Here is a 27,829-nt window from a genome sequence, read left to right on the forward strand (position 1 = left end):
CATGTGCATGCCTAGATTGGCTGCTGAACAGCAATTGATTTTTGTCCTTTGTTTTTCAGGCAAATCTTCATGAGGTTTAAACATGTTCAGGTTACAAAAGCTGTAGTTTAGTGTTTTATTTTGTGTCTCCCCCATTGCTGTCCCAGGGTGCAGAGTGCAGAGTTTGGGTGCAGACTGAGAGAGAACATATAGCGTCCCAGGTGCTGTCAGGATGGCCCTGAATGGCAGGAGTTGGAAGACAGGACGGAGCATAGCTGAGAGCGGATGAGTACCTATGCATGTGTTCTCAGACCCACATGCAGCCAAAAGAAGAGTTGCACGAGAGAGGACAGAGCCAGTATTCTGAACGGTCAAAGCTACTACTGAGTGATGGGGCCAGGAGCATTGTAACACTGCACTGGCAGAACTAACTCAACCACTGTAGCTATAACACTTATATTTTCTGTTTATTTCTCCACAACAATGTAGAGAAACCCAGTGTAGGATTCAATGGTGGCAAGACTTGTAATTGTACTTTCTCTCAGCAAGGGTCTTGAGAGTTAAAATAAGGCATACAGGGGGCTGCAATGCCAAAATACTGTAGCACAGACAAGGCTTTTCTTTTTGCGATGTAGCTGGGAATCCCTTAACTGGTATGACTGGTCCACATGTTTTTTCCAGAACTTTGTGCAGTAGGAGATCACAGACTACGCTACACCACAGGCTCTGGTGTGCCACTCTATATGCACTTGCTCTGGTCACCCAACCCAATCCCCACACTCCCATGGAACCACTGTAGGATAATTTACCAAATTCCCCGGGAATGCATAGATACAAACAGTTCAGCAGCATGGCAAGCATGGATACAAACTCAGCTAACACATGAATATGGTGTTTTTCTGTTTGTTTGGGCGCGTGCGGGGGAGGTTCAGTGCAACACAACTGTGTTTGTTGAAACAAAATCAGAGCATGTGACACACTGAATACATAAAACATAGCTGTACTTCTACTGTGCATGTGCCCATACTCCTTGCTTAGGTCCTTCAAAAATCTCCATAAAATTCAATTCCAGAGTTAGAATAAAGGTTTCAGACAAGCTTCAGGACTTCTTCCTGGACAATGTTGACTTGTAAGCTGCAAGGGACAAAGGGTGACAAATATCCTCACAATGGAAAGGTAGAAAGAATTTATGATGGCCCTCTCCTTCCCTGCTCTACACAGACTCATCAGCTGGCGTTTCCCACTTTCTGTGGAGTGGGAAGGGGATGTTGAGATGGCTGCAATGGACCAAACCGTACCATCTTTACTACTATAAAATTAAAACATCCTCAACTGGTGGATGGGGCATGGACCCTGCAGGACTCAAAAAGCACCAAGGCAAATTCACAAGAGCTAGAAGCAACCCATCCTGGCCCACGCTGTTCTCTGCTCCAGCAGCACTGCAAGGGAAGAGACTTCTCAGACAAAAACTGTTTCTCATCTCTCCTCAGCTGCTAGAGTTACAGCAGTAAGAACAAAACAGAGCGAAGAGTTCACAGACTGAACGTCTATACTGAGCAAAACTGAGGAGACCGAATAGGTATTTGGGATGTAGATCTGAAGTCCGGTTTTAAGAATAGCCAAGGGTCAGGAAATTCTTTAATGAGAACCAGAGGGATCACATTTAACCCATCATGCATGCAGCCACATTCCATGTGTGGCATGGCCAAAAAATGTATTTAATTTACTGTATACCTCCGTAAGCGTTCAACCAGTGAAATAAAACAGTCCCCATTCCAAAACAAACAGTGTCAGGAAGCCATCTGCCAGAACATCCACAAGCAGACAGACACGCACACAGTTTACTGTAATCGGACTCTTACTTGATTATCCCTCGCAGGGTATCCATGATAACCTGAGGTCAGAGGCTCATTCTACAAGAGAACAGAAAAGGTGAATGCAACGACTGTAAGGAATAGAAACAAGGGGTTATAAGTCTACCCAAGTCCAGGTGGACACAAGAAGCTGCAATGATTTGGGGAAAGAGGATGGTAACATTAAAATTTCCTACTGATGTCCTATTTTCTGTGTGAGTCAATGCATCTAAATACAGACTAGTTTGAAACTACATATTCCAGAGTGCATGGAAGAAGAAAATACAGGCATGAAATAATCAAACTATTCCTACTCCATCTCCTGTCAGATGTGTCTATAGTTTTTGCTATTTTTCACAGGATTTTTTTTTTAAAACGTCTCCTTTTCCATTGTGGAGATAGAACAATTATAGTGTAAACGTCTATGTGCTGCTGCCCAGTTAACCCAGTCTTGGAGAAAACTCTCTCCATCTAAAAAATGGCAACAAAGGTGTGCACTCTTTCCTGAAAACCGTGCTACACTGTGACATGTGAACATAATGTTAGTTACAATTTAAATTATAACCTTACTAAACTTGGGCGAAATATCACACACACTCCCAAAAAGAACCAATGTTCTAGCTTCTCTTCTCTCACCCCCAAATTGCTCATCCTATTTCCTACATCAGCAATTCTGTCACACTGCCTTGACTGGAAGGATATGTGAGTTTTCTACGTCCTATTCATCCTTGGAATTTCTTATAATTTCCCAGCCTCTCCCCTATTCTAGCAACTACAGCAGAGATGAGGTGAACATATCAATACTTTATTTTTACTCTTCCTGGAGATAGGAAGAGAATCTCTCCTACACTTGCAAATTCAAATTGGGGGAGAAATTAGGCAGTTTCACCTTACACACACCTCTTTTCTTTGACAAGGTTAGGGTAGGGAGTGAGTAAAAGTGAATAGGATTGCTTCAGTTTCATTCTGCTGCTGCTGCTCCTGCTGCTCCCTCCAGGGCAGACGGGGGAAGTAGTTGTATGCAAAAGTTATAAAATGCTGGCCATAAAGAAAGTAGCAATCCCACACTCCTGCATAGAGTTTGTTTTTAAACTGTTGCTACACACAGCAGTAGGTATTGTTTGGCAAGGGGGTGTTCTGGAGTCTTAACAAGCCCTGCATGTTATCCCAGCTGTTTGTTCCTAGAGGAAAAACTAGGCAAAGCTGACCAGACCAAATTTGTTAAAAGCAAACCTATGCCAGGACTGCTGTTTCTGCCAGTAGTTGCATTGTGGGAAACAGCTGGAAGTTAGATAGAGAGACTTTGTAGACCTTGACTGATGCTGGAGTATTCAGCTCAAACTGGCCTCTGTCCTACAGAGAGCATGAGGTTGAGGCTATGTTCTCACAATGATCTCTTGGAGTCAAAAAGATTACATAGTCTCTGTCCAGAGACTGAACTCCAGGACCACAGTGCTTGTTAAGACAAATGCTTCGTGGCAAAAGGTGCTCGATTACTTCCATCACACATCATGACTATCATTACTATTTTAAATAAATAATCACGCTCTTAAACGACAATAGAATACCATTTATTTTAAATATTTTTGGATGTTTACTACATTTTCAAATATTTTAATTACAACACAGAATACAAAGTGTACAGTGCTCACTTTATATTTATTTTTGATTACAAATATTTGCACTGTAAAAAACAAAATTGCGATTTTCAATTCACCTCATACAAGTACTGTAGTGCAATCTCTTTATCATGAAAGTTGAACTTACAAATGTAGAATTATGTACAAAAAAACTGCAATCAAAAACAAAACAATATAAAACTTTAGAGCCTACAAGTCCACTCAGTCCTACTTCTTGGTCAGCCAATCACTCAAACAAGGTTGGTTACAACTTGCAGGAGATAATTCAGCCTGCTTCTCGTTTATAAATGTCATCTGAAAGCGAAAACAGGCATTCGCATGGCACTGTTGTAGCTGTCGTTGCAAGATATTTACATGCCAGATGCGCTAAAGATTCTTATGTCCCTTCATGCTTCAACCACCATTCCAGAGGACACGCATCCATGTTGACGATGGGTTCTGCTTGATAATGATCCAAAGCAGTGCGGACTGATGCATGTTCATTTTCATCATCTGAGTCAGATGTCACTGGCAGAAGGTCGATTTTCTTTCTTGGTGGTTTGGGTTCTGTAGTTTCCGCATCAGAGTGTTGCTCTTTTAAGACTTCTAAAAGCATGCTCCACACCTCGTCCCTCTCACATTTTGGATAGCACTTCAGATTCTTAAACCTTGGATCGAGTGCTGTAGCTATTTTTAGAAATCTCATATCGGTACCTTCTTTGCGTTTTGTCAAATCTGCTGTGAAAGTGTTCTTAAAAACAAACATGTGCTGGATCATCATCCGAGACTACTATAACATGAAATATATACAGAATGCGGGTAAAACAGAGTAGGAGACATACAATTCTCCCCCCAAGGAATACAGTCACAAATTTAATTAACGCATTATTTTTTAACGAGCATCATCAGCAATGAAGCATGTCCTCTGGAATGGTGGCCGAAGCATGAAGGGGCATACGATCGTTTAGCATATCTGGCATGTAAATACCTTGCAATGCTGGCTACAAAAGCACCATGTGAATGTCCATTCTCACTTTCAGGTGACATTGTAAATAAGAATAAGGCAGCAGTACCTCCCGTCAACATAAACAAACTTGTTTGTCTTAGCGATTGGCAAAATAAGAAGTAGGACTGAGTGGACTTGTAGGCTCTCAAGTTTTACACGGTTTTGTTTTTGAGTGCAGTTATGTAACCAAAAAAAAAATCTCCATTTGTAAGTTACACTTTCATGATAAAGAGATTGCACTTCAGTATTTGTATGAGGTGAACTGAAAAATACTATTTCCCTTATCATTTTTACAGTGCATATATTTGTAATCAAAAATAATAAAATAAAGTGAGCACTGTGCACTTTGTATTCGGTGTTGTAATTGAAATCAATATTGAAAATGTAGAAAAACATCCAAAAATATTTAATAAAATTTCAATTGGTATTCTATAGTTATAAGTGCAATTAATCGCGATTAATTTTTTTAATCACAGTTAATTTTTTGAGTTAATCGCATGAGTTAACTGTAATTAATTGACAGCACTAATTTTATTTGAGAATTTTCTTCAATTTTTACTGATTTTTATTTTTACAGTTGCTGGAAATTAAGGAGCAGGAGTGGGGTTAGAACAGCACTAGAGCAGGACTGCAGAGTGCTCTGGGAGGCTCTCTGCACAACTGAAGGGCCCAAGACACAGGGGTGCAAGGTGCAGGGAAGGATGCGGTCCTAGCCCAGAAGAGTAAAGAACGCCCCGCCTCAAGCCAGGACTGCAAGGAGGAGGACCAGCAGTACTCTGTGGCCAGGGGTTCAATAGTTCCTGGCCAGGGACAGCTCCCACACTCCCAGCTGGTGAGGAGGGCTGTGACAGCAGAGCTGCAGAGGGCTCCTTGCACAGCTGTGGGGCCAGTAGCACCTCATCCCTGCAGGTGCAAGGTATGGGGAAGACTGCAGTCCTCATAGGACAGAGCAGAGACCCACTGGCAGGGCTGTCAAAAGGACAACAACGAGCCATTCAGGAGCTAGGTGGCCTCCCCTCACAGCTGGGGGCTTGTCCTTCTCCTGCTGCCCTGGCCACAGCCTTCCCCAACCCGTGCACCTGCAGGGGTTGGGTGTCACCAGCCCTGTGACAGTACACGGAGCCCTCTGCAGCCCTACTATCACAGGAATGAGGGAGCAGGTCCACGAAAACAGGCTGCAGAGGGCTCCCTGCACTGCGACAGGGCCAGTAACGCTCGATCCCTGCAGGCACAATGGGGTGGGGGCTGCACTCCCGCTGTTACAGCTGGCTACTTTTTTCATCAGTTTCAATGTGTCAGTTGAAATCGACATTTACCATTCAAATTGAATCCTGCCGAGCCTACACTCGAGTCAACATGTGATGTAGTTGTGAAAACAGCAAATACCAATCTGGGGTGTATGTAATACACGGGAGGTAAATGTCCCACTCTACTGGGCACTGGTGAGGCCTCAGCTGGAGTACCGTGTCCAGTTCTGGGTGTCACACTTTAGGAAAGATGTGGACAAATTGGAGAGAGTCCAGAGGAGAGCAACAAAAAATGATGAAAGATTTAGAAAACCTGACCCATGAAGAAAGATTACAAAAGCTGTGCATGTTTAGTCTTGAGAAAAGAAGACAGAGACACCTGCTAACAGTCTTCAAATATGTTAAGGACTGTTATAGAAAGAAGATAACGATGAATTGTTCTCCATGCCCACAGCAGGTTGGACAAGAAATTATTGGTTTAATTGCTGCCAGAGAGATTTAGGTGAGATATTAGAAAAATTTTCTAACTAAAAGGATAGTTAAGTACTGGAATTGGTTACCAAGGCAGGTTGTAGAATCTCCATTACTGGAGGAATGCAAGAACAGATAAGACAAACACCTATGAGAGATGGTCTCAGTTTATTTGGCCTTGCCTCAGCATGAGGGAGGCCGACTAGGTCAGTATTTCTAACCTTTGGTACCAGCGACTGACTTGCTGCCTTCCTAAACTGTGCCAGGGAGATCTCTGGGACCAGCACCAGCTGACAGACTGGTCGTTGAGGAACACTGGACTAGATGACCTCTCAAAGTTCCTTCCAGCTCTCCAATTCTAGTATGCTATGATTAATAATGGAATAATAGACTCTTCGAACTCCCCATATGATTAAATATTAGTAAAAACTCATGAATAGGCTGCTTTTGAAGAAAGTAGGTGCAACTAAACAAAATGATCAAGGTTTGCTGTATTTAATTGTTATGGTTATAGGCAGAGTCATATCAATAGCTGAGGACATTCAGAATATCATCATGACACTTGTGGAAGCCAGAGAGAAGATATTTGCTGCTGTCAAGGCAAGAGACATGAATGCAGCAGTAGAGTCAATGTTGCAGATGTGTTGCATTTTTATAGCTCTTCATCTTCAAAGGGTGTTAGAAATATTGACTACATTCTCAAAGCACCCTTGAAAGTAGAAAGATTGGCAGACAGAAGATGTGGGAAGGAAGGAAAGGGCAGGATCATAGACAACTCCAATGTGATAGGCAGTGGAGGCAAATGGGATGCACAAATCAAGGAAAGAGGGGGACAAAGTTATTTGAAGGATGCACTTGTTCACATCAGACATTAACTAGAGGAATTACTTGGACAAGAGGCAGAAAGGGTAAACAGAGACCACTTGTTATAGAAAATGAGAGCTTGGTATGCACTGTATATGACCAAAATAAAAAAGCGTTTGAGAGAAAGTAACCCAAAGTGAACATAGATTGGTTTGGCAGGGACATGGAAGAGAGCCAAAATTAAGCTTTTTGGGACTTGTAAGTGAAAGGATTTTGATGCAGAAAAGTCATCTCCAGAAACAGAGTGGTTGGACAGTAGGAGCTACATCAAGAGAGAAGGAAGTCAGTCAGAGATGGCTTGAGAGTTATGCGGCTGGTCCAGGATTCAAGACTGCACTGAGGTCAAGGAAACCCATGCAACAAAAAGGTTAACTATATGGTGGGAAGTTTCCACTCTATGTCCGAAGTGGGGGAACCCACACAGACTGAACACAGTCAAGGATATTGTTGTACAAGAAGTGACTGAAGAAATGAGAAAAAGCTACTTTCTTAAGCAATCTGCTGAAAAAGGAGGTTAGAGAGTGGGCAGCAGCTAGAGCATCAAGGTCACAGAAGGGTCAAAGATACCTTTCTGACTTTCATGCAGAAATGGTGCCATGTGGCACTGTACTGTTTGCAAATTCCCTGCTGTGCATGTTGTAGCTCTAATTGAACTTAACTCTCCAGGGGGAGTGGGGAAGCGCCTGGGGAAAGCTGGCTCCTGCCAATAGTCACTGGTGCTGCCAATTTTACAGGTCACTAATTGTGAATCGAGGAAGGGCCTTGCTGCATGATTATTCTGTACAGAGTTTGCTATTGTTGAAGACGATAAGGAGCAGGGAGTGAAAAGGTTAGAATGGGTTAAACTCCTATGATTGGAACAGAACAATCCGGTTAAACCAAGTGGAGAGAAAATCCCAATAGCAGATCCAAAGGAGAAGGGGAAGCAAAGACTAAATGCAGAGCAAAATATGCCATACTGCCTACACCCAACAAAACTCATTCCAAAAAAGACTGTGGAGAAAGGGAGGTTTAATTAAAAAAACCTCACATACACCCCTCCTCAGGGAGGAAGAAGAAAGCGTCTGCCTTCCAGTAAGAGCAGCACAGCCTAGTGAGACCGGACAACCCCAGCTTATTCCAGTTCCCTCACGACTCCCTCCTACCAACACCAGATTAGTTTTCTCTCCCCATTTCCAGAGAGATTTAGTTAGGATGTGCTAGCCAGTGAAATCAAATCAAACTGCCATGGGGCATTTCATCATTTTGTTTACTGCTGAAAGGCACTTCCTGGGTGCTCAAGACCTGCTTTAAAGTGGGGAGAACAAGGTGAAGAGAGGGGAGCACACGGGCATTAGATTTCTGATTGTCACAGGCATCTCACTTTTTTTTGACTGTCTACTAATCTCTCACCCATGACTCCCTCACTCCCACAGTGTTTGCAACTACAGCACAGAAGTAATAGTTACAATACATATGCCAGCCCTGTGACTTACCCCAACAACTGCTCCCATGAAGTCCATGCTAGACTTTTACACCCTGCTTACATCAGAGGGTTTTGGTTTTGTTGTTTTTTGGTTTTGTTTATATTTCCCAGTCTTGCTAGAACAAGTTCACTTCCACCAACATTAGCAAACTAAGAGCTCTGGTGCAGACAGCTCACAAACTCCCAACGCCATTTCCAGCATCCACGTCATCTAACCCAACTGGGAGCAAGTCTAATTGAGACGGTGCTGAAAATGATGTTGGCGGTCAGACCACCCACACTGTGGAACTGAACCTTACTAACACTGATGAAGGTGAACCTGAGTTAGCAATGATGGAAATTTTAAAGAGAGGTCTCTAGACAAGACAAGATTTAAACATAACTGAGGGAACAAACTCTACATCAGCTCCTCTAATGAAATCAATTTACTCATACATTTGATACAGTAAACAACGTCCATGTGTGGGAGCCACATAGAAGGAGGACTCAGCTCAGGGCAAGCTGCCCCCCGCTTTCCGCTCTCTGCACAAACATACAATCAGCATCCAAGATAGGAAATACCGTAGTCCTCACACAAACTGAAAGGCCCATAGTTCCCTTAATTTTTCTCTATAAAACAAAGAGAAATTGGAGATTGAAAAGATCTTAGTTTTCCTTTGTCCACCACTATGGTCAACACAGGATAGTTCCCTGGCAGTTTAGTTGTAAAAGGAAGCAAGTGATGGGGTGGCCAACCATTTCCCTTTTGACTGTTCAATGGTCTAACAGACTTCTGTAGCAACTGTTTCTTGACCTTCAGCCTGCAGCTTGGGGACTGCAAACACATCATGGGAACTTAACTCGGTAAGAATCCCAATACCATCCTCCTTACCAGAAGCTGGCGGATGCACTGTCCTTTTACCTCACTGTTGCACCTCTCCCACTGTTTTAACCTCCAATCTTTCATATTAGTGGCCCTGTCTTCAGCAGGAAAAAAGGCAAAACTGTCCTGAAGATAGAGATGTAATATGCTGGATGAGGAAAAGGTATTTTCTTACCATGTTAGCTAACTGAAGTAAAACACTAAGACAAGACAGTTTTAGTTTTACCACCAATTAGCAGGTTGAACACATTTGGAAACTACAAACTGCCTTGTCTTCCCTAGAATTTTATTTCGTCTTAGTTACCATGTATTAGCTAACATGGTAAGAAAACCCGTTTTTTCCTAGCATGGATGCACCCAATACATTAGGTCCGTCTTCACTGCTGTTTGCAACACCTCCTGATCTAGAATCGCCTGTGAATACAACTAATGTAAAAGTAGTGTCTAAGGCTCAACTACCAGATTACTCATGAAAAACTGAATTAAACTGGTTTTGAAACTGATCTCTATGGCACCTCAACTGGATACTTACCCCAATTTGATGTATGGCTCTTTATTACCTCCTGCTATTAAGCTCCAATAACATCATGTATAGAGTAGTAAGCCTCCCTCTGGCTGTCTTCCCTCTTCCAGTTTCATTTGGTTCTGGGCTTTGGCCCATCAACAATCCTACAAACATCATTTGTTTACTAGAAGACTTTCCATTTATTTGCCGCCTCATTAGTGCACTAGCATGAACATCTCTACATACAGAGTTGTAGGCTATTGAGAATTACACCACTGCCTCCCAATCCCATCATTATTTTTACAGGACGTATTTTGAATGTAAAAAGGTAATTTTGGTCAGAGGTATCACTCTTTGATATTAACTATACTGTGCACCACTGTCCTCTATTGCCCACGATATATACTCCTGCCCATATGTATATAAGTTTTCCCATTTGGTTAAGTTAGTGGAGCTGTTTCTTTAGTTCACCAGGAAGAGATGTCCAGAAATGCAGTCAAGGGCCATATATTCTATTCCACAGAGGCATGAATACGTGGTGAGCTGACAATCACATTTTCCGTGAACAGATACAGTCATGGATTGTTACATCACCCTTTTTTTCTTTTTAACCAGAAGAAAATGCTTTATAAAATACAGGTTTCAGAGTAACAGCCGTGTTAGTCTGTATTCGCAAAAAGAAAAGGAGTACTTGTGGCACCTTAGAGACTAACCAATTTATTTGAGCATAAGCTTTTGTGAGCTACAGCTCACTTCATCGGATGCATACTTGGAAAATACAGAAGATGTTTTTATACACACAAACCATGAAAAAATGGGTATTTATCACTACAAAAGGTTTTCTCTCCCCACACCCTACTCTCCTGCTGGTAATAGCTTATCTAAAGTGATCACTCTCCTTTTGTAGTGATAAGCACCCATTTTTTCATGGTTTTTGTGTATAAAAACATCTTCTGTATTTTCCACAGTATGCATCCGATGAAGTGGGCTGTAGCTCACGAAAGCTTATGCTCAAATAAACTGGTTAGTCTCTACGGTACCACATGTACTCCTTTTCTTTTTATAAAATACAGTGTATATACACACACACACACACAATACATTCAAAAGCACTCAGGGTATTGACCTGACAAGCATTTATAAACAAATTCAAGGTGATGTTTCCAAATGAAACATCTGGGGCCTTTCTGCATGACCGACTGCACATCCTTGATGTTCCTGAAAAAAATACGCACACCCACAATCACCACAGTGGTGCCTGGGCTGGTGCATGAAATATGATGACATCACTTCCTCTTCCTTCCTGGAATTCTAAACCATGCTGTTCTCCCCTTGCACACAACTATCATCTCCATGGTAACCCTCACCTCCTCCTGCTTCTTTAGTGGCCTCACAGAGCAGGATACAAGGTTTCCCGTTCACCTCAAAAAAAAAAATGATGCTTTCAACAAGAAGCAGAGCTAAATTTAGACATTTGGGATATGGAGTCTTGAAATTAAGGAAACAGCTCCATATTTCCCTCCTCCCCTCAGAATTCAGACGAAATGGGCAGTGCCTATGGAATGTAAACAACTGGGATTGCCATAAATATCAGCCCTGAACACAAAATGGAAAATTCACCTCATCCTTTCTTGAATAAGATAAATAATTGCATGGGACAAAAAAAAAAAGAAAAACACAACCCCAGGACACTGGCCACCTGAATTCTGAATCTCACCTAATTCCCAGCACGCTTCAGGGCTTACTTGAACATATGGAGGAAAGTAGTATTTTTTAAATTTCGTAAGGAACTATGTCCTGCACTTCCCCACCCAGAAATACATATTTCCTTGAGTAGTACAATGAGATTAGAGTTTTAGTTAGTTCCCAGGGAGCAAGGAAATATATCTACCTACTGAGAAGCAGTTCATATAAAGTGTTGGAGACACATATACATATTGCCTGGTAAAACTACAACAGTGAGACTGCCACGTTCCCCTCCTCCCTCAAACGCCAGCCCACACTATAGATCCTGACTTTCAGTGCAGTCATGTATTTCCCTGTCATAAGCAAAACGCGCATCTTTATAGTAATAATGCAATATTCTATAGCCCAATACAACCTGTTACTCACTACTCAGTCAAGTGGTTCTGTTCTATGCTACCATTAATGGACAAGGCACCAATTATAACCAAGTAAGAAATGCCCCCGAACTGGTCAGAGCCTTACAGAACAGAAAGAGTACACTAAAGACAGACACACCCCAGAGAGATATATTTTCAATATGCAGGGCAGAGTCCCAGTTCAAGTATGTTTTACTATCCAGGGAGATAGGAAAGGCTGCAAAAGACAAGAAGTGGAAGTGATGTAAGATTAATCAAAATAGCCTTCAGCCCTAATCAGAATGTCAATAATCTGGAGCAGTTAACCAGACAAAACATGCAAGGCAGCCAGGAGCCATTAAACAAGGCAGCCATAAAACAAGGCATGCAAGCATCCATAGGGAGCTTTACTACTGTCAGGTAAAGCAGTACTGAAATCAGACAAAGTTAGCTGGAGTTCATTGGCCCCAAACTTTTTGGTGTGGTTTTCTGGCCCGAAAGAACAGGTGTCACATCTTCACAATTCCCTGCCCTACCTGCACATTCCTTGATGTGTTCCCTTAACTCCCAGTTTGTCATGCTGATATCTACCACAAATAGATCACAAATAAAGGAAGAAAGTTTATCAAATAGAGATCATCATCTTGAAATCTAAGTTTTAGAAGAATTAAAAGTGGTTTGAGGCCCTTAACTTGCCCCTTAGTCCCTCTGAATTTTGTATGGTTTTACAATCACGTTTTTCTATTTTTAAAAAGTGTTTATCTCAATATTTATCTTCAACTCCAATCCCTATTCCCTGGCCACTGTGGAAAAATCTCACAAACTAGAAGGGAATTAATTGACTGTACAGCAGAAACAGTGACACTGACTACAGTGCCACCAAATACACTATGTAAACAAACAGAAAAAAAAGACCAAAAAAGAACATCTCTAATCTTTCAATTCTACTAGTAATCTCAAGTGTTAATAGTAACAGAAGGTAAAGTTTTAAACATAAGCACAGGTTTTAAACTGAAAGTGTCCCTTTAAAATAAACATACATGGAAAAAGAACGAGAAATAAAACTTTACAGAGAGAACCATATGAAAGCCATGCTGTCATATGGTTGTAATTCATAAAGTGTAAAAAAAAAACAAAAAATGGATGAGAATGTAAAAACCGGATGGTAAAAGATGTCAGATTGCAGTGAGGATAGAACTGCTTGACATTCTAAACAAAGAGCTCTCAACAATCCTTGTAGTAGAGCCCTGCATAAAACTATTTTTTTTAATCCTGACCGATTCCCCCATGCTATTAAAACAAAAACGGAAACAAAAACGGTTATATATATATAATTTATTTATTTATTTATTTAGTGGTAAAAATCATAACAAATCTTTCTTAAACCGGGTAAAAAAAATATTTTAAGTCCTGTTATAATAGATAGCAAATAATTCTATCCCTCACTTAAATTTAAGTATTAATACAATTATTTAAAAAAAAGAAAAATTTGCTTTACATTGCTGAAACTTTGAATTTGAAACATTGAAACAAACTGCTGTCGTGTATATCACAGTTGTCAAAACAAACTGCACCACAATTTTGCCTTAAAAGGTGCAGATTTTTTTAATGATTATAAAAAGGAAGTTGTTTAAAAAACCAGGAATTTTTTAAACTGCTTAAGCACCATTTTCGGAACTTTGAAACATACCATTCAAATTATTTATATGTCAGAATTATTGCTTTTTGAAAAACATTTACCAGAAAACTGCTCACGGCACTGACAGCAAGCTGATACAACAGTGACAGTCTGCGCATATGTGACATCACAGAACAATAAAACCAATTAGTGAGATTCTCTGACCTGACTTGTGCCAGTGTACTACACCAGATTCGGAGCAAGGAAGATAAACATGTATAGGAAAAAGAAGCTTAGACAAAGTAATTAGCAATTTCTCAAATAAGATATTCTTGGTAAACTAATGAGATATTTAGTGTTTCCCCACAAATTACCACAGTCTGTATTTTTTTCCCCACTAAATCCCGCCCACAACAAAGTACATTTTACCCACTCTTGCTATTATGGCAGCGGGTCCTGTGGGACCCATGGGACCCCAGTCCCACTGCAGGGCTCTAGCTTGTAGACATTCTAGGCTTCAGAGTGACACTCTAGAATTGTTTTTTGTTTTTTTTTTCCTTTTAAAAAGTTTTTATTCAGTTTAAGATGTGTTTCTTAAGCAGTCATTATGCTGCTATCACAGATCTTGTTTACAAGATTGGAAAATTTTTGCCAGAAAAGAAAGCCACAACCAAAGGAACATCAGAATTTTTTTTTTTTTTTTTTTTTTTGGAGGCAAGACATTGAGCAGATCATGATTCATACGTGTCAAAGTGAAAACATCACCCAATATAAATGCTTCTATTACAAAAACCTCTCTAAATAGATTTTATAAAAAAAAATAAAATTCAACTAAATGGATTTAATCTGTTTCTTTTTCAACGTATTTTTAGAATTGTTAAAGAAACGTACGTTTCTGCAGAATATTTTTTTCAATTTAGAAAGTGTAAGGGGTTTAAATTTATATAGTAAAAAAACCACTGAAAGCAGAATTTCTTTATAAGATTGGCCACAGCTCATCTTTAGCTGAAATACTTGCGTTCAATTACCATCATAAAATGTAAAGATAAAGATCATTGCTCTCAAACACACGGGATAGCCATCTTACTTATGCACAATATTTATACAGCTAATTGGCTTAGAGCCCCATGGTCAGTACAACTTGCTCAGACAGGAAAGGATGTATGACATCCATTATATATGCATCCACTTTGAAAGTATGTTTGTCTTATTAGACAGATGGTGAGTATCTGTCAGTGGAATGAGCCAATGTATTTAAACAAAATCTAGATGGCTATATGGACTCTAATACATTAAAAGGTGTATTAGTCAGTTTTGTGCTTGAGAAGTAGCCATCTATGTTTTCTGGAGGTCAGGAAGGAATCTTCTGCTAATTGTGCTTTTCTCTCCCCAGTTCGGCTATGGAGATTTTTGCTTTAGGACATTTTGGCCTTCTGGAACAAAGAGACTAAAAAAAATTCAATTTATTTAAAGCAACTTTAAATCTGAATTTTGTTAGAAGTTATATAGGCTAGAGATGACAGTATTTTCAATGTATTTCAGACCTCAAGGGCCTATGGCCTGCTTCTGGTCCTACATGAACTACGTTTGCATTATCAAGCCCCTGAGACTACTATGTGCAATGTGACAGCTATATACCAGCAGATACAAGGACATGCTGTAGGCACAAAAGTTAGCAGCACCGAATTTTTGGTAGACAATGGCGTTTTAGAAGTACGACTTTTCTTCACTTTTATTTCTACTCATCAGGAAACATCTAAGGGTCCTACACAGACTTTAAAATCCAATGTTGAAATCACCTTTTGATACCAAGATCACATAGGGTTGATGATGAAGCATCTTGCATTTTATTTGCACTGTAATCTACCTGTCAGAGTGGATACACTTACACTGCAGCTAGGAGGTGTAATTCCCAGCTCGGGTAGACATACTACGCACTAGGTCTGCTCAGTCTAGCGTGCAACAGTACAGCAGTGTGGCCGCAGTGGCCCAACACACGTACCTAGGATGGGATTGCACTGAGGCACCAAGCCTGAGCTGCTGCCCATGACGCTGCAACCACACTGCTATTTTTAGTGCACTAGCTCGAACTGGGAATTACATCCCCCAGCTGCAGTGACACTCGCTGGGTTTCAAAACTCCATGTGCTTGCTCATCCACAGCAACTAGAAATTTTGGCCTAGCAAGCAAGACCAGGGAACTACTAACTCCTTCCTTGGAGAATGTGGGGAGGAAGAAGGTGGAAAGGCAGCAGAACAGATCAAGTGTTACTGCTCATTTTCTCAGAAGATTGAGGGGAGAGGAAAAGAGGAATGGGGAACAGAAGCCCTACTTGCAGAGGGGTGGCCAGGAGCACAAGGACTTCCTGCATGATCAGGAGAGTGGCAGTCCTACAAAGAAGCAGGGCAGAATTAATTCATAGTGTGCTGTGTGTGAGAGAGATGAATTGATTTATTGGTGGGAAATGAAGATGGGACAATATAAATTAAGCAAGCAAGGCTTTGTTTTAGAGTGGGTTTTCTTTTGTGTGTGTGCGGGGGAGAGAGACGTAGCACAGACTTTTTTCAACAAGACTAGTAGGTTTGTCATAAGAACGGCCAGACTGGGTCAGACCAAACGTCCATCTAGCCCAGCATCCTGTCTTCCGACAGTGGCCAATGCCAGGTGCTTCAGAGGGAATGAACAGAACAGGCAATCATCAAGTGATCCATCCCATCTCCCATTCCCAGCTTCTAGTAAACAGTGGCTAGGGGCACTTCAGAGCATGGTTTTGCATCCCTGCCTATCCTGGCTAATAGCCATTGATGGACCTATCCTTCATGAACTTATCTAGGTGTCAGGGAATTTTCCAAGCCCAGGATATTCTGAGCTGACGGAATTAGATTGCCATAAATAACTGGGGTGTCATTTTCACCGCTTCATTTTACACACTAACTTCTCCCCCAGAAACAGCAATCTCCTTTCCAAATACTCTATACCAGTGGTTCGCAACCAGGGGTCCAGGGCCCACAATGGGGCCGCGAGCAGGTTTAAAGGGGTCCGCCAAGCAGGGCCAGTGTTCAACTCGCTGGGGCCCAGGGCAGAAAGCCGAAGCCCCGCCGCATGAGGCTGAACCCTAGGCTTCAGCCACCTGGGGCTGAAGCCGAAGCCTGAGCAACTTAGCTTTGTGGGGCGCCAGGCAATAACACCAGCCCGGGCTTTTATAAGCAGAAAACCTATTATTGTGGCACAGGTGGGGCGTGGAGTTTTTATAGCATGTTGGAGGGCTGTGAGGGAGCACTCAGGAAAAAAAAAAAAAAAGGGTTGAGAACCTCTGCTCTATACAACCTGAATTTCATCTGTTGGATACCTAACCGGCTACAGTTAACAGGTTAGATCTGAGGAGGGCCGCAAGGCCAGAATTGAAATGGTAAAGGGCTAAAAGGGGTGGGAGAAAACATGGAGCTCAGAAGGTTGGATAAAGAAAAGGAGAGGCTTATGTGAGTTCCAGGGGCAAGGCTGGTTCTGATTAAGCTCGTATGATCGTGGAGCCACACAGGAAGCGCTCAGGGGGCCCTCAGTCAGCACCACCCCAAACACACTGGAAATCTTTGTGTTCCAGCAGCACCATCTGGAATCAGTCAGAACCAAGCAGCTCCCAGGCTCGCCCTAAAAAAATCATTCCCTCTTTTAAAACCACTGAGCCTGGCCCTCTTCATTCCCCTCCTGGAAACCTCCTCTCCCTGTGGCTGCAGCAAACAAAAGGGCATCTATATGAGAGAATGAAACCCCTCAAGTGAGGCTCACACAGTGCAAGGGCCCTCTCAGCTCACAGGAGTCATCACGAGATTGCAACACAAGGGGAAGGAACAAAGATAGACAAATCATTAAGGCAGAATGGGTTATTTCTCAGATCAACCATCAGTCATCTGTAAGAATCACTTCTTCAAAAGTAACATTAGTAACAAAGTGTCCAGTCCACTAATCACTTATAAAAAGATAAAGAGAGAACTTGGACGCCAATCCCAACTGTCTGTCAGTGGATACAGCAGCCCTAAAAAGGAATGAAACACCCAGAAGACCTCTCACACTGCTACTTGCTCTTTTGAAAGCTCCGGGCCAGTGCCAAATTGGCATGCAGATATGAGAAAATCCACTTAGCTGAACATAAAGGAATATTCTGCAGTATTTGCATAAAACAGAGTCTCAGTTCAGTTCTTTATGGAATGGATGATCATATAAAACCGCAGACACACACACGCACCCACCCATTACAATTAGCACTAAACTGGCAGTCTCAACAGCAGTACCAAGGACTGAAAGGGTCCATGGAGAGTGAACTACCCCTTCTTACTCTTCGAAAGGTTCCTCCCAATCAGGGCTGGGATATGCTGGCAGGAAGTGGTGTGGGTGCAAAGCTGCTTGTAACTGCTAATCCTTTTATATCCGCTCTCAGGATAAACAGATGACTTCAATCTCCAGGACTGTTAATATTGCACCTTTCACTAATACTACATTCACATGTATTAACTTGTAACATGTAGAGGGATAGCTATGACTGTGGCATTTACCCAGCCAACAAGCTGTTATGCATTGATATACTCAGAGAGGTAATTCCGTCTTACAAGTTTGTAACAGTTTACTAGTTCCAGAACAAAGAAACACATGCCTTGCAATCTGCCCCATTTTCATTCAACTCCCTCCTCCAGATCAACTTTTTTCAATTAACTTTCCAGAGCTGACCCTTATTGCTAAATTGCTAGTTTAATGTAAGAATTTTTTTCAAAAACATAGCTAAACAAAAATAAAGCAAAAAACAAAACCTACCACCTGTTTAGATACCAAACCAACTGCAAACAGAAAACTAACATAACTAACATCACAACATTCTACAGAGTAATCTTTGCCTTCCCCTTATGTCCAGCCTCAGATTTGGTGCCATTTAGATTGTAAGTGGCTTGTGCCAGACCCCACGTCTTACTGTTTTTATAAAGGCACCAGGCCATATACACCAATTGTGCTATGTAAAAATGTTTTCAAACACGCCCCCAGAATTCTTTTGGGCACACTTCTGTCTTTCCGACCTCTTCCTCCTTTACAAGACTGGCTGCTGCTAAACACAATTAGCTCCTCTGCCCTTAGATCCCTATACTGGAAGAGCAGGGGGGGGGGGGGGCATGTCCCCACTGAATAGGTCATGAATGAAAAACACCAGCCATAAATAGATTGTCCATTATGGCAGGTTATAGTCAATAACCCATTAAATCTAGTAATTGCCCCTCGCTGAGACTAACTAGGTCTTTATGCAAAGGGCAGGACTGAGTCACCACAGAGCATATGACAGCTGCAGCCACTACAGAGTTAAAAGCAGGAAAAGCCACCAACAATATTATGGCTGTCTCCCCCACTCCCGTAGGAAAAACACCACCTCCCCAGAATTGTTTCAATCAAACTGAAGAACAAAGCATAAAATTCAAAGGAGGAAAACAAGACCAAAGCTTCATTCACGGGAGACTGCACGCAAAGCAGAAAGGGAGTGCTGGGAGCAGGGAAGAATTCGAATAAAGCCTGCTACAGGGAAGAAGTGCCTCAGGGAAGCAAGACAGGCCACTATAAGAGAGTTTGCAGGGTGCCAGCAGCCTGAGACCTAGAATCTTGTCTTCACTGCTTTTAAAAAAAAAAAAGGGGGGGGGGGAGGTTTAAACCTTGTGATAACTACATGCATGAGCTCTCTCAAGGTTAACAAAAAAGGCACTTCAGTTTTACTGTGAGGTAAACTCATCAACCCTATACCCCTGCCTGCTGTTGCCCTTAGAGAATTTACCTTGCAGTAAAACTAAAGTGCCTGGTTTTCACTGTTTTTACACCTTGGGATAGCTCATGCACATTAGTTACCACAAGGTAAAAACACCAAGCTTTTTAGCAGTGTAGACAAGCCCTAAGAGAAACCATATTACAAGTGGAGAAAAGTATCCACCGGGTAACTATCCAGCCAACCAAAGCAGGACTTTTCTCATGTTTGGATCTGCACAGGAGTGCTAGTCTTGCTTTTAAGGGAAGAACAGCTGCTGCTAGAAATTCCAAGGAGAAAGCCCAAGAGATTGATTCAGAGGTGACAAAGAGACTGGGGAAGGAGATAAGAGACTACCAGTGGCACAGGGGAGGTAGTGTACTCTCCTCACACCTCTAGTCCAAACCCTGTAGACTGCAAGAATTAAAAAGAAAAAAAAAAAGGCAAAACTAAACCTAGTTAGAGAATTCTTCACAAAATTAATGCTGTTTGGCACAAATTCTGGTCTTTGGAACATATCAGGATGGGAAAAGCAAAGGGTAGTGATGGCCAGATAGGCATTAAGAGGATCTCCACGGTTAACCCAGGACTGGAATGCCAAGCAGCTGCACCGACAGAACTGCGTGAAGGCTCAGAACTGAAGTAGTAAGGAGTGCCATAGGTCAGGACTGAGGTGCAACCAGCAGACAAATTTTGTACGGTTCCTGCTTGCATCACATGTCAGTACTATCAAGCGTTCTTTTTTTACTAGCCCTAAGATTTGACTAATCTTCTCATTAATAAATGGATTTCCATACTTGGTCCAAGTTCCACTCGCCTAACTTTAAACACACCAGAAAAGAGAAGAGATTTAAAAACCCCAGACTCCAAATTCCTGCAAGTACTGTACTGCTGAAAAGCTTCAATATTATTTTGCATCTCCCTCCGGGACAAGGCAAAAAAAAAAAATCTTCTAAAATCCCTGGAGATTTATTTGCATCAAGAGGTTAAATCCCCTCCCTGAACATACAGATGAAACACAAGAGAGAAGAGTTCTGAATACACTAGGCTCCTGAAATTAAAGCATCGTATTTCCTCCTAGAATGTGGCAAGTTTATCTGGAGGAGACAGAAAAGGGAGCTGACCCTCTTGATACATACACAAACATCTTAAATTAGGTACAGAGAATTTGGCAGGACAGCAGACTCCAGAACTGGAGCAGCCACAGGCACCATGGCAAATAGCAGTTGATGGAGCCAATCTAAACTTCAGGCCACAACAAAGCATCATTGCTTTTTAAAAAACAGTTTTGTAAACATAGCCAAGGTTTTTATTCAAAGCCCTAGACAGTTGCAGTCATGTACATTCAGCTTACTTGCTCTTTCTTCTGCATGGCTGGTAAAAGATGTTCAGCCCAGGGAGCAAGATACTGGGACTCAATGTTAGGTCAGCCACCTGGTGGTGTGGAGTACCAACCACTAAACCTCCTTCTTGGAGGAATCTATCTACCCTTACCATGCATTTCAGAACAATTTCCACTGGGCCCCTAAAACTGCTTCAGGTTAAGATCAAGGACTCTGTGCTCTTCTGCAATTCATTCATTCCATGTGACATCATCTTTCATCTCAGGCAAAGAAAAAAAGGAATCTACTTCCCTCCAGTCACATTTCTTGGCTTCCCTCCCTGTGCCAAGACACTCCCAATCCAACCCGTACTGTACAGAACCACCATGTGAGAAACATATCTGCTCATACTGCTCCTTCCCCCCTCACCATAAGCAGGGGACAGCTGGATACAATATAATGCAGCTCTATCAAGGAGTGGAGGTGCTCAAACTGAGTGAACTCTCATGAATGGAAGGGAATGATGTCAGCAGTATCTCTGACCTCAGCTGGGTGCCAGGAACCAAGCTTTGTTGTGCTCAGTTAATTATTGACAGAGCCTTGAGCATCAGGAGGAAATGGGCATTTCTATCAATTAAATCCATCAACACTTGGGAGTTTATTTCCAGCTCACCAATCAGCAAGGGTCCAGGGGAAACTGAGGCTGCCAGTTCTGCACTGGATTTCACACATACACACAGATTTCCTGCCTTTTGCTTCTTCATGATTATGATAGTATTATGGCTTGTTTACCAAGCACCTAGAGTACTAGCCAAAGCACTGAAGTTTCTAGCCAGCAGCTAACAGGATAAATGGCTCCCCAAGCTTGAGCAGGGATCGGTAGCACGGATTTGATGGGAACGGTTCAGAAAATCCACTAACTCATGGAGAGAGAGTTTTTTTTCCCCCTAGTAAATGGTCACGGCTTATGCTATCAACTCCTGCATTCGCAGCATTTAAAGGTTCACATTAAAAAGTAAGGTTCTAGTCCTTCAGATTGAAAAAAATCTCCCAAACACCAACCAAATAGAAAGAGAGCACTGCATCAGATTGAATCTACTGAAAGACAGCTCCAGTCCCTGGCAGGATGGTCACACTTTGCACAGCAGCAACAGAGTGAAATTTAAAAGATGCTAGTCAGCTGACAATTTTATTACAGCTGTTCAGAATTCTATGGGTAGCAATAAAACTGCCATGAATCAAATACATTTTACACTGATGCTACTGCTGAGAAAGACTGGAATTATTCAGGATGAAAAGGGACTCAACCCATGCAAAATACAGACTGAGGCAGACTGCTCCTCATTCCCATCACCCTTGAAGCATCTAGAAGTATGTGGGGGGGAGGGAGTAGGAGATCTGCTCCTTCCTGGCTTTAGTCAGGAAACTCATGGAGACAGAGGAGGGAAGGAGGAAGAACAAGTTCTTCCTTTCTTCCAGTTAAAGCGGGGAGGGAGGGAGGGAGGAGCTTCAAATTTTAATCAAAAAGAAAAGGAGTACTTGTGGCACCTTAGAGACTAACAAATTTATCTGAGCATAAGTTTTCGTGAGCTGCATTCGATGAAGTGAGCTGTAGCTCACGAAAGCTCATGCTCAAATAAATTGGTTAGTCTCTAAGGTGCCACAAGTACTCCTTTTCTTTTTGAGAATACAGACTAACACGGCTGCTACTCTGAAACCTGTCAAAATTTAATCAGACACCTACAGCTAGAACCTGTACAAAAGACGGAGCAAGCAAAGTCCAGGGACAGCATCCTAGTAGCAGTCCCAGCACTCTCCTACTTCCTAGAACCTGAATGATAAAGAGGCTAAGCTTCTCACCAGGGTATTGCACCTAGACCTTGCTAGTGCACGGCCCTTTCCCCCCACCATCTTTTGCATTTACTTCTGGCTAGGACTAGTACTTTTATATGTTAAGTGTCTAATACATCTGTTAAGTCCTGATAGATAATAGGTAACCAGATCCCCACCCATTTCTCTTGGCTGTTGTGAGGATGGCAGCATTGTGGATTTCCCAGAATACTGTTTCTACAACCTGCTGTGCCCCTTTCCACTCTCCCAACTTTTTTCTGTTGGGTGGGAGGGAAGGGTTGTGCTTAACTGGTCTCAGAGAGCAGTAGTTTTCCTGTGTTTGGAGGTCCCCCTTCCCTCTATATAGTTGGAAAAGAAATGGTGTTTCTCTCCACCCTCCTCTCAACTCCTGGTTGTTAGAAAGCGTACAGGGAGAACCACTCCCCATTCTCCTGCTTATTTGGCTCTTTCTTCAGCAGTCTCTTCTCTGTAGATATATCTTACCTTCCACTCCTTTTTCTGGCTTTTGCTTTGTTACCCTTCACACAGAATCATATCTAGCCTCCTCTACTGTTTGCTACAGACCATCATAGCAAAGTGACACTAACATGATTTTTTCAAAAGCAACAGCATCCTCCAGTGGTCTAGGGACAGGAGTGGGGAAGGAAGAAAAAGGAGAAATATCTCTTTCCCCACCACCTCCCTCTGGATTCCAAATAGCAGCAGGAGACTGAATCTAGTCTCTGTCGCCCCTGTTTACAATTCTGATCAATTTTATCGTTGCCAACGGGGCCCCATGCACCAGGAAACCTCTCACCAACCAGCAGAAGAGTACGCTTATCAAGAATGGCCAACTTACTCCCAAAAAAGTTTGTTTAATTTCCATTCTGTATTTGCTTTGATGTGAACGGTTTGGATTCCTCTCTAGGATAGACTTCCATTTTCTCTAGCACTTTTCATACCCTGGGGTCCCCAAAGCACTTTACAAATCACTGAGTAAGAGCTCAGCAGTGCAGCAGCTGCACAGACTAATGCATCAGCCGTTCTGTGCTCAGAGATCATTCACACATCATCTCAAATATTAGAATCTGTTTTACTGAGAGGGAATATTGGCTGTAACCCTGGGGGTTATTCCTGTTTTATTCTTGTCCAAAATACCATAGACTCTAAATTCCACACTGGCAAGACTGATAATATATCAATTCAATGTCTACATGATGAGCCCTCTAACAGCGCAGCTAAAGGGAGGCTCTGGACAAAGAGGATGAGGCATACACAAAGGAAGGGTTGAGTTACATTACGCACTACTTTATCTGAGCAGAGGGAGGGGCCTGGAGTTCCCTCTCCCTCTGCTAGCATTAGCCAACATCTGAGAACAAATTCAGGTCACAGATGGCTTCTCCAGGAATATTTTGCAGCCAACTGAACATTATTTATAACAGTCAGAGGGACAAGGCAAAATAGGGACCACTGAGTGACAAAGATGACTCCTAACACAGCTGCTACTCTGAATCCTTTTCTCTTTGTTTCCCCAATGGCTAAGTGCATCAGTCTGGAAGTTCCCAGCAAGAAAAGTGATACTCATCACAAACTATAAACTGCAACCCTGTGAAAGTAGCTGGGAACGCTATAGCCCTTTTGTGCTGTGATCACCGGACAATTAGTGGACAGAATAAGAACTTTAAAAAGAGGAAACATTTAACAGTAAATTTTTTCAGACTGCTAAAACCAGCATTACAACTGATGGGAAACTGTTTCCATTTCACCAGTAGGGGAAACTCTCCCACCAGATCAGAGATGGGTAACAACCGAGGCTGCTTTGTAGCACACTGGCCCTTGAAAACAGGGGATATGTGCAAGAGATGCATCATCTCAAGTTGCAATTAAGGAATGATAAGGATAGGCTTTACAGGATAGACTTTGCTTCAAGGATAAAATACCTGCAACATAGGGTGTCGTGTCGAGTGAGAGTACAGAAAGTGGGGAATTATGGTAGGAAGGAGTGAAGAGCATGCCTCAGGAATCCAGTTGGCCTTCAGAACAAAAACCAGACATGTGGTCCTTGCTAAAGAGGAAAGTGCACCTTTATCCACCAGCCTCTTTACACAGATCAATAGATTAAAAGGATATCAGATCTTTTTTGACGTATAGTTGAACCTCAAGTTGCATACTCACATGTACAATCAAATGACCCACCATCATTCTCCCCCTCCCCAAAGCTCATATACACAGGGCACTGTGCCTACACAGCACACAAAGCAATGGAATCAATCACCCTAGGGCCTGGCAAGATGCCCCAGAGCCACAGCGGGAATTCAATATGAACAGCAGGACAAAAAGGAGTGAATTATTCAGACATCCCGATGCACTTACAAGAGGCTGTCAAGGCAAGATAAAACCAATGTAAACTAATGTCAGCTACCCCATAATAATTTGCAGGTAGGGGTTGAAACCTGAAGTGTGGGGACACAAATTTCAAATGGAGTACTTGTTTCATTTCACTGCAGGGAGCCCAACAAGCCAAAGAAACACTCCACTTTCCAGGAGAGGAACTAAGCGTGACAGTCCTGCCAGCCAATGTGTTCTGAACCAATGCACTTACAGAAACCAGCAACCCCGACTGCCTACCCTACTATAACAACATCAGAGTCCCTGCTAATTACATACAGCTGGTTGTTCCCTCTGCACATAGCTTCCTGGGGCTTACTGCAAGGGGAAAGAGACTAAATCACGTGTTCCTGTACAGCCCAGTCTCTAGAGCTTTACACAGAAAACAGACTATTCCTAGTCATTCTCCCTCTGCAACCTACAGCCCTTCCATGTGGAAAACACAGCTACTCTGCCGCTCCAGTAAATATGGGAAAATCAGAAAAAAAAACTGTGACAGGAAGGGAGAAGGTGAGGGAGGGAAAGGTTCAAAGGACAGAGAAAGGGGAAAACAGTTTCCAAATTTCAACCTCAGATATAGTTATTACCTGAATATGGCACTATCCTGCAAAGGGAATTGAGTTTCTAGAAAAGAGGCACAATCACCACATTGGGCAGTCACAGGGGGACTGGCCCTTTTATGCGGTTCTGGGGAAAGTTATCGCAGTCACATGACTAGTAGGCCCTGTGGCTAAATCAGTCCTAGGCCTAGGGATAAAAGAGAAGTTTCCAGAGAGCCAAAGGAGGAAAGAATGAGCAGACAAACAGAAGCCTGCCTGCCTAGGAGGAAAGGACAGATGTCAGCGGGGCCAGCTCAAAGAAACTGATCAAGGGCTGCAGCCAGCCAGAGTTGCTGACACAGGCCCCAGAAGGGGAGCTGTAAGACTCTTGACCCAAGGAAGAGAACCTTTGCCTTGATCATAGCACAGGCCCCAAGGAGGGCTGTGGGATTCCTCACTTAAGAAGGAACAAGGTTAGGGACAAAGGAGCCAAAGGGTCTATATTCTGATAAGACTTAATAAATAAGACTCCACAAGGGGGATCCTACTTTAAGTATTCTGGCACATGAACCCTGAGAAAGCCAAGGGGAGAACACCTGCAGAACTATGGTGTGACACCAGAGGGCAAGATTTAGAATGGCCCCCCAGTTGTGGAGCAGTTATATCTAAGTGAACATGACTGCATACAAGTTTGGGATGCGAGAGACTCCAGCCTGGGTACTCTGCCCTCTCCACTCAGGTAGTCAGGCTTAAAGAGGGTGACTGCCCAGACCCCAGCACATCCCAGATACCTTAACTAATGGAATTAGTTGTAATTCTGCCTCACTGGTAAGGATGCGAGGACATTCAGAAGTGGTCAGCAAATGTTATGATGTCTCTAGAACTCTCTTCTTCTCTCCCTCTCCCCTCTGCAATGGACCCACATCTGGAAATATTCCCAAAGGTCTGGATTCTTAAACCCAGAAAAGTTTAGACAGTTCCAAGCACTCCCACCTTTAGTGTGTATTCAACTCAGCACACCCTGCCACATCTGCTACTTGCAGAGGTGAAAGCAAGCCAGTGCGGTCCAGTACACCGCTGACCATACCGGCTTCCCCAGGCCGGCAATTTAAAGGGTCTGGGGCTCCCAGCAGTGGCCGGAGCCCCAGGCCCTTTAAATCGCCAACCGAGCCCTGGGGCTCCAGGCCACCTCCGCAGCTGGTAGCTCCAGAGGTGATTTAAAGGGCCTGGGGCTCCCGGCTGCCGCTACCACAGCCAGAGCCCCAGGCCCTTTAAATCTCGATTTAAAGGGCCAGAGGATTTAACGGCCCCACTTCTTCGTGTTGAAGCCCCGCCCCTTTCCGGTTGAGGCCCCGCCCCCCTGCTCAGGACTCCAGCATACCAGTAAGTCCTTTAAGTTACTTTCACCCCTAGCTACATGACAAAAGTGCCTCAAGGATTTCATGAGCTAAGTCCTTCTTAGCCCACTCTGGTTGCCATGCTTTTACATATCCCACGTTACTACAGCAACATGAACCAGCAACCCTCGTTTGGTGAGACGATGCGCACAAGCAGCAGTTATAGCAGCTGAAGGCAAAAGGTAGTGCCTCCTCACCAGGTGCTGAACCGATAGCCTCAAGTTGGTCTTGGCTGGAAATAATTGTTTACATATCTTATGCCCACAATGACTCTTCTATTAAATTGTTTGTGAATGAGTATTTTAAACCACGGTGGCACCAGGCTTGTGTCAGTGACCTATACTTCTCCATTTCCATCCCTGACACAGTACAGGAACAATCACTCTTCTGTATACACAAACACAGACTCCTACTCTAGCCTCTGTCCGGAAAGTGAATTGGTACCAGAGAAGTGCTGCTGAACGGGCAGGTGAAAGTGGATGGGGTCCATTGTACTTGCTGGAAGCTCTAGAGAAAAGCTCATTCTCCACCTTCATCCCTCCACAAACAGCAGACTGACAATGCACTGCAGTTTGAGCACAGATGTCCATCCAGTTGTGAAGATTCCTCTGGGGCCTGAAAGGAGCTGGGTTGCAGTTCACTGGACAAAAGAAATCCCAACCTGATCTCGAATCCACAAATAACTCTCTCTAAAATAAGAAAGATAAGGAAGCTCTCTCTGGAATCCTAAGTATTCCCTCTGTTGATTGTTATTCTAGTTTTCCAGGGCTATGGCCCATGAAGAGTTGTATAGATCTTCACAGGATCTTTGGGAAACAGCCAAGTCCATGTAAGACTGAAAGCACTAAAATTACCTTTGTAAAAACTGAACATAAAATTGATAATTTGCACATTTAGATCAAAAAGTTTGAAAATTTAGATTCTACTGCAAGAACAGCAGCCAGCCTATTACGTTAACTCTTGAATTGTAAAGGAGGGGGAAGAGAAAGGAATGGGAGAGGAACACAAAGCTA

At 42.8% G+C, this 27,829-nt stretch overlaps 1 protein-coding gene across 13 annotated transcripts in view; it reads right to left on the reverse strand.

Annotated features, from left to right (window-relative positions):
• RBFOX2 (RNA binding fox-1 homolog 2) overlaps positions 1-27,829 on the reverse strand; it is a 251,988-nt gene that overhangs the window by 203,364 nt on the left and 20,795 nt on the right. For 11 of the 13 annotated variants that reach the window (XM_075123556.1, XM_048832917.2, XM_075123534.1 and 8 more), the window contains exon 2: positions 1,842-1,892. The exons of the other annotated variants lie outside the window; for them this stretch is intronic. In XM_075123556.1, coding sequence (XP_074979657.1) covers positions 1,842-1,892 — 51 coding nt within the window. The remainder of the gene's footprint in view (positions 1-1,841; positions 1,893-27,829) is intronic. 13 annotated transcript variants of the gene reach the window in all.

Source organism: Caretta caretta, chromosome 1, assembly GCF_965140235.1.
Source record: "Caretta caretta isolate rCarCar2 chromosome 1, rCarCar1.hap1, whole genome shotgun sequence".
Classification (NCBI taxonomy): Eukaryota; Metazoa; Chordata; order Testudines; family Cheloniidae; genus Caretta; species Caretta caretta.